This window comes from Pteropus alecto, unplaced genomic scaffold, assembly GCF_000325575.1.
Source record: "Pteropus alecto unplaced genomic scaffold, ASM32557v1 scaffold388, whole genome shotgun sequence".
NCBI lineage: Eukaryota > Metazoa > Chordata > Mammalia > Chiroptera > Pteropodidae > Pteropus > Pteropus alecto.
In genome coordinates this window covers 370,899-382,498 of record NW_006441398.1, presented here as the reverse complement: position 1 = coordinate 382,498, position 11,600 = coordinate 370,899, and the positions used below count along the sequence as shown (strand labels likewise).

The window sequence follows — 11,600 nt, the reverse complement described above, 5'->3', positions numbered from 1 at the left end:
TGCCCCAGGGCAGGATCCTGGCCACTCAGACACCAACATACAAGCTCAGGAAGGATAAGCAGAAATTGTCACCTCAGGGGAAAAGAGGACAGAGACCTCGGCTCTGTACCCGGGGTGACAGAGACTGGGGTAGGACGGGCAGGGGAAAAGTTAAGACCACAATGGCACTTTAGATAGTCAATTCAATTGGCCCAAACACACTGTCTTCTCTTAAAATAGATATCTCTATATTTAAGTTATTTGATATATGAATTGATGAAAAAAAATTAGGACAGATTTGGGAAGTAAAGTTTCTCTGGCACAGGAGGGTGGTTTGGGGAGCCGGTCTGTCTTTTACATTTCTCTCGTGTTTGAATTTTTTACAAAGAGTGTCTTGTACTACTGTAATTAATAAAAACGACAACATCATCGAATACATCACTTTTTTAAAAAAAAGAGGGAAATGCTGAGGCTCAGGAGACATTTCTGGTCTCTGCATCTCATGCTGCAGAAGCAAATGCCTGCTGCTCTTTGGGTCTGGGATGGGCTGAATGGGGTCGCCGGCTCTCCAGATAGGCCTGGTCAGCAGAGTAGTAGATCCCGTTCCAGCCCCCCAGTCAGCAGCCCCGGCACACAGAGAGACCGCCATGCGAGACGTCAGGAGTGATATTCAGTTGGAGACTCAGGGGGCTCGTGATTCCTTCGAGGGGTGAGGAACCCCCGGGTGGCTTCGGCCCAGGGTCCTGCTGCTGCCCAGGAAGGGGAAAACAGCATAGGACATGCAGGGGAAGAAAAGAGAAATGAGGTCCTAAACTGGAGAAGAGGCCAGAGGTAAACACGGGTGACATTCTGTCTGAATACCTGTTTCTCCCAGGCCAGAGGTTCTCAGCCGGGGCAAATCTGACCCCAGGGACACTTGGAAATGTCTGGAGATATTTTGGTTGTCACACCTGGGGTGGAGGGTTGCAACTGGCATCCCATGGGTCGAGGCCAGAGACATTGGTAACCATCCTGCAATGCACAGGACAGTGCCCGTGACACAGAATGATCTGGCCCCTAAGTCAACAGTGCCATGGTTGGGAAACTCTGCTCTACGGGAGCTGCTATCAATGGTTAAGAGATTAAATCCTTGTCTTATTAGCCACGGAAACAGGAAAATCTCTGGCCACGAGATAGCCTCTCCCACAACCTGGCCCCTCGGCATGTTGGGAGAGTTTTTATGCACGAAGCCCTCAAAGTCTGCGAACTTTAAGAAAGGGGTAAGGGTGAGAGCAATGGATTTAGAGACTCCATTGCTTAAGTGTATGTGAAGTGTATGTGGAGGATCATATAAGAGATTACCGCAAACCTTCCATCGGTCATCTGGTTAATTAGGATAATTACATGTATTTTTTTTTTCAAACCGCAATTCCAAGCAGACTCCCAGGGAAAGGGCGTGACAGCGCAAGGATGGAGGATCCCAAGGATCTAGCCGAGCCCACCTGGCCCCACGCTTGGACTTCCTGCACACTCTACTTGTCCTCCCCCGTGCTCCAGGGAGGGGGCCAAAAAGCCAAGCTGTCCACAGCAGGGTGGGGCATGCAGCTGACCTGCCCTCTATGCTAGCATGCTGCCTTTCAGGTTAGAGGCAGGAGGCTGGCTAACTGGGAAGGAGGCCAGCGTCAAGGACAGGCCAGGTGCCCTCTCTCCGTCTCCACCCCACCTGCTCAGTGGCTAGGGGAGCCCACCCAGGCTGGGCTCAGCTCTTCTGCCACAGCTCCTAGAGAGCAACGGAGACCATGGGGTCCCGCACGGCTTTCTCCTCTGAGACTCCACCATGTCCAGCAATCACAGTGAAGTTCAAGAGCGGTGAGGCCCATGGAAGGGAGCCAAGGTGCTCAGTGACCTGGAACCTGGGGTCCTTCTGCTGGAAACTCATGGGGTGACCCGAATGCTTTGACATCTCTGTACGTGGGTTCCCTTCTCTGTATGGTGGGGATAATAAGACCTGCCCTGCCTATATCACTCAACCATTGTGAAAAGGGACTCAGCTCCCAGCAGGCTGAAAAGGCTCAGCCAGCTGACAAAAACAAGCTAATTCCTCCCGTCTTTCAAGGTGCGGTTCAAGCAGGTCATCTTCCAGTAAGCTTCCCAGGTCTGATTCGCAGACTCCTCACTATATAGAGACCCCTGTGTGTGCCACCTTAGCGCGCACACACACACACACACCACCTGGAGCTCGGGTTTGGAACTGGAATCGGTGTGAGACTCTGGGTGGTTAACACAGGGACAGGACTCAGCACTGTGCCTCAGCCACACTGGGCCTTCGCTGGGAAACTGGTATGGAAGCAGGAGACAGAGATTGAGAGAGGCCCCCTCCTCCATCGACAGGGGGCAGGGAGCTGCTGGCGGCCTGGACGAATGGGTGCCCCTTAAGTTATTGAATGTCCTCAAATAACAGCAGCGATGGCCCTGACCGGGGCCGTGGCATGCCAGGTCAGCATTAAGACATCAAAAGAAAGGAAAAGAGCCAGAACAGCCCCGATCGAGAGACAGGCAATGGTGGCCGGTGGGGTACAAGTCACTTGGGAGACAGGCTCACAAACGGCAACCCCAAAATATTAAAGAAAAGTCTCCGGAGGGCCGGAAAATCAAATATTAGATATCCATATGGGCAAAGTAAGGAACCAGGCACCACGGTGGTGAGGCCCAGTCCGGCCAGACCTCCCTGCCGCAGCCCCAGCGCCTGCTGGGACCCTCCTGTAATGCCAACAACCTTTCGTCTCAAACATTCTTAAAATGGCGACGGCGGCCTGTAGGGCCAGGCGCTTGTCGTGCTGTTTTCCACAGTGCCCTCAGTGCCAAGAAAAACCTATCATCAGAAATGCCATCAGCTATATTTATCTATCTCTCAGCCCCCCAGCCTCCTCCTCCCGTCTGCCAACCAGGCCCTGCGGAGCCCCCCTCACCCAGTGGGCACACTTCCCTGTTGCTGACGCCTGTGACCACCTGCCCAAGCCTCGCTCTCCGGCGCTCCGTTCCCAAGTCCCGGCAATCAGGCCTCCAACCTCCAACCTCCTTACGGTATGTCAGGGCATAGGCACACCGACATGCGCTTAAAGTACGCACCCCGAAAGGCACTGGTCTGGGTGTTTCTAGTCCCGAACCACGAATGTGCCAGTGGCCCTTGGCCTCCTTTCGGCCTCAGCTCCCTGCTCCTCAGTACTACTGGCCTGTCCTCAAAGTACTCCACGAGCCATATGCCAGGTCCTCTGGGAGGGGCACCCACACTGAATGTCTCACAAACGGGTCATCACGGAGCGACACGGGGTGAGAGAGCAAGCCTGGGGGGACAGGGGCTCGTCCAGGGCCTGTGGGCACCATTTCTGCAGGACCCGGCCGGCGGATAGACCTCGCTCCCCTCCGCTTCCTTCTCTGATGGCAAGTGGGGAGCCCCAGTCTGTACTTCGAGGGGCTAAGACTCTCTACAGATTGTGCATGCTTGAAAGATGCCCACCCCCTTCCCATCCAACCAAGAGGGAAGCGACAGAATCTGGGACGATAAAGAGAAAACGGCAAAGTCAAGGTTCAGGACTCTTCAAATCCTACAGCTGGAATCGGGCCCCTGCCAGGGGAATGTCCTTTGGTGCCAGATACTTTAGACTTTTCCCTACCCAAGCAGCGGGGCTCCAACCTGACCCTTCCCACCCTGGGGCCCAGTGAATCAATGACTATATCCTACCCCCCGACCAGGCACCTCCTCCTCCCTCTCGAGGGGGCCAGTCCCCGCTTCCCGCCTCAGCCCTCTCCCCAGAAGGCGGCTGCTGGCCTCGGAGCCCCCAACTCAGAAAGGAGTTGCAGGTAGCCAACTCCTCTGAGAATGAAGCAACCCAAATAAAAATTTTAAAACCCAGAAGCTCTTTCTCTCCTGCCCCCTCCCCCTCTGCTGGCAAATGAAAACAAACAAGAAATCAAAGAGGCCTTTTGTGCAAGCACCGCGCTGACACGGCTGGGGCCTTTGAAAGGACTTCTGAATCGGACACTGAAGGATAAAATAACTGAAGCGTGGCAGCTCCTGAGACAGGGGGGTGGTGGGACTGCCGGGGCAAAGAGAAAAAGGGGTGGGGAGGGATCCACCTTCTTCCCTGAGCAGAAAGGGGGACGGTCAGCTGTGCCCTCTCTGCCCAGCTGCTGCGGGACAGCAGAACAGAAGGAGACCATGGCACAGCCTCTGTCCCTCCGGCCTGCCCTTCCTCCGTACCCCAGGTCTCTGCAACGCTAGAAGGTTGTCCAGATGGGCACTGCCTCCCGCTCTACGGTCCACCGGGAGGGAGCTGCCCCTGAGGAAGCTCTGCCGGGTCTTCCCTGCCCTCCAGCAGGGATCACTGCACGGTTCACGCCTTCGGGATGGCGCCTTCTAGAAGTCATCATGAGGCCTTCGCCCAAACCCTGCCGGCCGCATGCAAGACTCTTGCATTCTTAGAAGGGCCTTGCTCACAGTAGGTTCGCCAAGTACATATTTCATGAATAAAGGAAATTCAACTATCCTTTGGCAGTGCCAAAAGTAAACGAAATCCTCAGGAAGTCCTTCTGCACGTCTGGACCCCGGCCCTCCTGCTGCAGAGTGGCCACGTTTCCTCTGGGTGGGTGGCGGAGCACAGCTGGTCACCATGCTCGGGCATACAGGTCCCCTCCAGCTTATTCATGGCCCGAACTTGGCCGGCTCAAGCTCAGACAAGGGTGATTCTATTTTTCCCTGAGCTACAGCTTCCAACTCAGCCACCAGAATGAGCGCTCCACCGAGACGCCCCTGTGCATCGCAGCCAGCGGGACCCCCTGGCTGGTTAAAGAGACATGCAATGGACAAAGGCGATGGGAGCAGGTGGTCAAGGGAGTCCCACAAGACGACCAAGTCCAAGGATGGGGTCTGGGCATTTCTGATCTCCTCTTTGGAGTCACACCCCCTCTGAGGCCAGCCTGAGCCCCACCACCCCACGTCCCATTAACAGAGCAAAAGCGGCACTGGCTGGCTTCACGGGAGTGCAACCTGAGCGGCTGCACAGACCCCTACGCTTGTGTAATGCTCTAACTGCTGTCACGCGGCAATCCCTAATCACATTAAACTGGGGGGTCTCACGTTTTCATTTTGCACTGAGCCCCGCAAATTATGTAGCTGCAAGGCCCTCCAAATTGTGTGGTGCTACCATGGAATCCGATCATGCCTGTCGTTTCCGTGTTCAATACTGAACGCTCCAGTTTAAGAGGGCCTCCGGAGGTGAGGTGGGGAGTGACCAAAATGGCGAGGGTGCAAGAAGCTGCATCAAATGCGGGAAGCATGACAGACTGGCAAGTTTAACCTGGAGAAGGGACAGCTGGGGAGAGGGGTGGAGAGGAACCTTAAGAGCCACCTTAAACATTTGAAAGGCTTCAGAGTTACACATGGGTCATCCCTTAAGCCAGAAATAAGACCCCATAGGTAAAGGTGAGAGGAAGACAGCCTTGGGCTCACAAAATCCTGACAACAGTCATCGCAGCAGTAGTCCACTGCTCGCCTGCTACGTGCCGGTACCTTTAGACACTGCACGTCTTTAGATATTGGCTGGTTTAATCCCTTTAACCATCCTCAGAGTTACATCACTAGAAGAATTTATTTTCAACCAAAGCTAAACAATAGTGACATCTCTTCCAGGATGTTCTAAAGGGGTTAAAAGATATTCCGTATATCTCGCTCACTTTATGGATCTGGCTCTTGGGCCCGCCATCTTCACTGGCCCTGGCACCAGATGGCACTGCCTCAAAGATGCAGGCCAGTGGCATGTCTGGACCTTGAGAAAGGAGGCAGTGGGTGAGGTGGCACAGTGTCCACAGTAGGGGTTAGCCCTCCCCCTGCCCCCACCCCAGAGGGCAGCTGGTGCTCCCATGGCCCTTCCCACACAGTCACACCAGACCCACCAGACGGGCTGGCCGTCCAGCAAAGGCTTGAGGGAACATTGCTGGCATCGGCCATATCTTAGCACAGCTGACGTGGCCAAGCGATGGCCTCTACTGACGAGGAAGGATGCACACCAGGAGCCCTTCCTCGGTCCTAAAAACCAGTGCTACTGCAAAGCCCCAAGCCCTGAAGCAGAGGGAGAAAACCAGGGAGATCTTAATACCAGAGAAGGGCGACCCTGCACTTGAAAAAATTCACTTAGACAAATCCTCAGGTGCTAATCCATTTCCTTCCACAGGTAGGGCCTGGAGGCAAGGAGGGAGGCAGAATCTCCTTTCGTGGCAGTGCACTGACCAACGCAGGGGAGCACAGCCTGCAGAGTCCAAGCAGGGAGACCCTACAGGACAAGCGCCCGATTCCTTCAACAACAACAATCCAAAAACGGCCAGGAAAGAAACCAGGAGGAAGGAGGAAGAGGAGGACCGCCTAGAGTTTACGTCTTGAAAAACAGATCAACTCACTGCGACGCATGGATCTTATTTGGATCCTGATCCATACCAACAAAACTGGGAGACAATTAGAGAACTGTGAACACTGACTATCTGACTATACTAAAGAAACTGTTGATTATTTTTAGGTGTGATAGTGGTATTGCGGTTAACGTTTTTCTAGAGTCCTTATCTTTAGAGACACGTACAGAAATAGTTACAGATGAGAAGCTATGACGCCTGGATTTTCTTCTAAACGACCCAGCGTGGGTAGGCAATGGCGGGGGATGGATAAATCGAGATTGGCCGTAAGTTGGCAACTGCTGGCGCTGGTGATGTGGGTTCCTTTTACCTGTGAATTTCTCGGTAAGGAAAAATCTGAGATGAAGGAGGCACCACCACCCGAATACCTGGACTTCACAGGCCTCCACGGCGGGCCCGTTAGAGAGATCTGATGGGGAAGCCGACGCTTCCATTCAGTAAAGTGTTTTATTACTTTCAGATTGTTTTTCTTTCCTAGATTAAGGCCAACGTTAGGAAAGGTCTGAAGAAGCCGGTTCGCCTTCGGAGCCCTGAAGAGGCTTTGGAGACAGTCTAGCAGGGCTTCCAGACCAGCTCGGCCATCCTTCCCCACACGGGCAGAGGCCTCCTGGCCCCATGCTACTCTCCACCGCCAGCCACCTGCCCTGGGACACCCCCTCTGAACGGAAGAACATCCCTAGGAGTGCATCTCCTCCTCCTGCGGCAGGGTTCTCTGGCCCTGCTCTGCCTCAACTTCCTCTCATAGAGGGAACAGACAAATGGCGAGATTTCTTCCCAGCAGGAAGGCTGCCCTCGTGGGGGCTACGACACTCTGGGAGGCCTTCTGGACCCCCTATTTTGGAAGCAGACATCACACTTGTGTCCTTTGTTCCCTCTCAACCATGCCACCTCTTGAAGCTTCATGTGGGGCAGAACGAGGGCCCGAGAAGGCCACAAATGACAATGGTTCCTAGAGGTGAAGCCACTCCCCCACACTTTCCACCATGTCAAATCGGCTTGTCATCAAACCCAGCACCATCGGCTCAACCCAGATCGGGTTCTTCAGCCCAGTTTTAAGGAAAGAAAACACTTCTTTTAAAGTCCAAAGCAACTCTTGTCTGAGCCCTCGCCACCCCAGCCCCTCCCACTTTACACCAGGAAGAAGGAGCATGTCTCTGGGTGTGGGCATGAGAAGGCCGTGCTGTCGGACCGTTGCCATTTGGGGGCTCGGCCAAGAGAAGACATTTTCTAGCAAACTGGGGCGACCTGGAGAAGCTGTGCCGGCTCCACACCACATCCTAAGACCACCTACCCAAGGCCCAGTGGTGGCCCATGCCACACCAACTCTCTCCCGTTCTTTCAATAAGGCACATTTGAATTAAAGCAATTCCAGCAAGAAAAACCTTCATTGAAACTCTCTGGCGTCCAAAGACCTGAACTATAGACAAATTATAAAAAAACGTTCTTAGTTCCCCGCTCAGCTTTTGTCAAGGAATTCGGCCTCAGCTGGGACAGAGGTGGCCTTGGCTGCATGTGATGGGGCATGAATTCACTCATATTCCTGGGCAAATGATCTCATTACAGGTGGGGGCGGGCGGGGGTGCCTCTTTTCTTCCGACACCTGCCTGGTCAGTCCAGGAGCCAGGAGGCTGGCCAGGAAACAGTCTCCTTCCTCACACACACTTCAGCCTACCTCAGCCCCATGCTGGCAGCAGTCAAGAATCTGGCCTAAAATAAGAGGCCAGGAAAACAGCTCAGCTCCAGGGACCCAGCTAGAGAGCAGGGTAGAAGGAAACTAGCTCAGGAGGAAGACAAGTATTGATTTTCATCTTAGAGGCCCTGGTTCTAAACTAGAAGGTACAGAATCCCCTCGTGGAGGAGCTACCTGACAGACACCAGCTCCAGGATCCAAGCCTTCCCCGAGCCACCTCCAGCACCACGAGGTACATGCCCTCCCCACTCTGACTTGCCGTGTAGATGGAGAATGAGGCAATAACTTAAATTTTTCTTTAGTCTCTTCCAAAAAGAAAAGGGACGAACAGGGGAGAAGATCGGCAGTTGGTCATTTTTGTGAGGGGTCATGATAGTCACACAGGGCTAGGTACAGGCCTAGAAAGATCCATGGAGGGAGGGAGGTGGTGGGGAGGAGTGCCCTAACATTCAAACAACTACCACAGTCTCCTCTCAGAACAAGAGAAAAAAGAGCAAGAAGAGAGGCCTCAAAGAGTACATTTTCCTCCCCAGAGTTCGCTAATATATAAAGACTCAGTGCTAATCTCAGTCGAGATTATATTCCTGACACAATGCTGAAAGCTCCCCCAAATTTCATTTCTGGATTAAGTCACGCCGCTCCTCCCAGCGTCCCAAATAAGCAAGGGGGTGATCGCAGCAGAAAAGTGAGCTGCTTTTCTTTTTTGTGAATGAACAGGAAGGAAGACACACGCACACACTTGAGGGGAAAGAATATTCACTAGAGTTAAAGTTAAGCCACATTCTCTTCTATTCGCATAAAGAGAGAAAGAACGAAAACAAGGGGGAAAAAATACTGGAATGGTGGAAAAGAAAACACACACACACACACACACACATACATACACACAGAAAGGTTTGGTAGCCCTCTCATTACAAGTTGGTTGGGCATAATGTAAACACACTTCTGCCTTGCTTAATCACAGAGTGCCGCCCGTTTAGGTTTCAAAGGCGGCAGTAAATTGGGCGTAGCTGAGTGGAGGCTAAAAATTAACCAGCCATCTCTGTTTCAATTTGTAAGAAAACAAAAGCGGAAAGAAATTATAAAAAAGAGAAAGAGTGGGGAGGGGGGGAGGAACAGAGGAGGAGAACTGAACCGCCCTGACCCAAAATGCAGGGTGAAATTGAAAAGGCAGAGAGAAAAACTGGAAATACTTATAACGTAAAAGGAAAAGGAAATTTTACAGAGTTCTGTTGACTGTTTGTTTCTTTAAGATCTGTCTGTGCTCCCTGACAAGCCTGTGCCCCTCAGCAGAGGGGAGAGGGCTTGTAGGCACCCATCCTGGGGTCTCAGCCACTTCAGCCGGAAACAGGTGACGGGGAAGAGCATGAGGAATCTCGTGCTCCTTTTCACTCTCTATGACATCAAATCACTTCCTTACTCCCCGCAGCCAAATTCCCAGCCAAAACAGCTCCCACCTGGGCACCTGGGCCCCAGAATCTACCCGCCTCTGCCTTCTCTCCTCTTTTCTACTCATTCAGTCTCATATCCCGGGGTTTTTACACACCCCTCTCTCCACCGAACTGCTGCCCATCCCGCTTGTGCCAAATCCAGCTTTTCCCCAGAACTTGAGGGGAGCGGCAAGAAAGCCAACACCTGCCCCCCAATACTACTTCTGAATTATTTAAATCAGAGCAACCAGTGATTTTTTTTTTTTTTGTGGTGGTGTTCCTCAGAAACTCTCACCATCATGGGTAAACCTGGGTCACCGCGGCCCCAGTCCTGAGACCTGCAGCATCTTTTGGGTAAGATGTATCCTCCAAATATAGAGATGCAGAAAATCGGGGACATGGCGAGGGAGCCAAGGAAGAAGAATAGAGAGGGTGGAGGGAAACAGAGGGAAAAGGGAACACGGAACGTGCTGCAGGCCTCCGCAGGACAGGCGCTCTCCTTAGGCCCAGTGGGTGTAGGGTTTTGACAGAGAGGAACAATAAACAGGACAAATGCCAGCAAGTGAAATAAAATGGGGAGGGGGGTGTAGTGAGAGCAACCTACCCGGAGTGTGGACAAAGTAAGCCAGATAAAGATCCAGTTCTTTGATTGTGACTCCAATGTGATGTGGCTGGACGCACAGGCCGGGGTTCGAGCACTGGGGCGACTTGTAGAGCCGCTCCCCATCAGTACTTTCCAGGGGGATCCCCTTAAACAAAATCACCATGACCAGGTCCAGCCGCCACACCTTGTCGGCCTGGCGCAGGCAGTCAATCCGCCGGATCTTGCCCTTCTGGTCGGGGTTGGAGAGCACGCAGCAGGGGGGCTTCTTGCCTGTGATGGTCAGCACAAAGTCCTCTCGGAACTCGGGCCGGATGTCTTTGCGCAGCTTGGCCAGCAGCCGGGATGCCCACTTCTGCTTGATCTCGGGCTTCTCGCCCAACAGCTCGTCCTTCACCGCCCGCTCCTCGTCCTTCGACATCCGCTTCTCGTGCTTCTTGAAGTACTTGCGCTTCCGCGCCTGCAGGTTGAACCAGGTGTAGGAGAAGGCGCGGACGTGAGGCAGCAGCGCCTCGATGAACGGGTGGAACTCATCCTGCAGGCGGCAAGCCGGGAGCATGCGGGGCGAGGGAGGACGGGAGGAGGGAAAGACGGGGTGAGGGGGAAAGAGAAGGAGAAAAGAAACGTTAGAAGGGGGCACTGGAGAAATCCCCTTCTCCTCCTCCTCCCCCCCACGACAATTTCCTCTTGCGATTGTTCTACGAAAGTGTGGTCTGGAGCCACCACCAGCCCAGCCAGCCGCTTGCTCCCATCTCAGCCTCAGCAGCCAGACAGAGGCACCCGGAGCCTGAGCACACACCTATTCTCTCTCTCTCTCTCTCTCTCTCTCCCTCACTCACTCACACACACGCGCACAGACAACGTTGCCGTCCACACACACACGCTGCTGGTATCCCCGCCAGGCTCTGTCGCGCCCATGACATCTCCATGTTCTATCGCAGCCTCGAACTCGTGTCAGCTCTCCCCGACGCGGTGTCGGGTCTGCACGGACGCCGGTGGACGCGCACTCGGGGCTTGTGGGGGCCGCCTTGCGCCCCAACACCAGTCGGTTTTTGGCCACCCCCAAGAAGAGAGAACATGACATCCACCAGCCAGCAAGCCAGGAAACGGATTTGGCTTCCCCCTCCCCAGCCTGTTTATATTCGCTTTTCTCCTGCTCCAATTGGAACAGCCACCCCAGCATTTTCAAAAATCAGATCTAAATCCTAAATATGTGATTTCAGCTTTGTTATCGACACCGATACTGTTAATCACAGTAATAAGGAACAAAACACTTCTTGTTAGCACAAATAAGGTGGTTGTCTCGGCCACATTAGGGTTAAAAGCTACATGGGGTGTCCTGCGCCCCGTCCCCACTGACCCCTTCACCCTCTTTCCCACTCAGTCAGGTGACAGAGGGCCGGGCTCTCGCTTTTTGGTTTTTTTTTTTTTTTTGCTTGTTTGCTTGTTTGAAGTTTAA

At 53.4% G+C, this 11,600-nt stretch overlaps 1 protein-coding gene across 1 annotated transcript in view; it reads right to left on the bottom strand.

The window, feature by feature from the left end:
• The window catches only part of NFIX (nuclear factor I X), a 64,486-nt gene extending 53,758 nt beyond the window's left edge, over nt 1-10,728 (bottom strand). Inside the window, exon 1 of the mRNA XM_006918744.3 lies at nt 10,145-10,728. Within this exon, the coding sequence (XP_006918806.1) occupies nt 10,145-10,700 (556 nt within the window). The 5' untranslated portion in view covers nt 10,701-10,728. The remainder of the gene's footprint in view (nt 1-10,144) is intronic.
• Nucleotides 10,729-11,600: the final 872 nt, after the last annotated feature.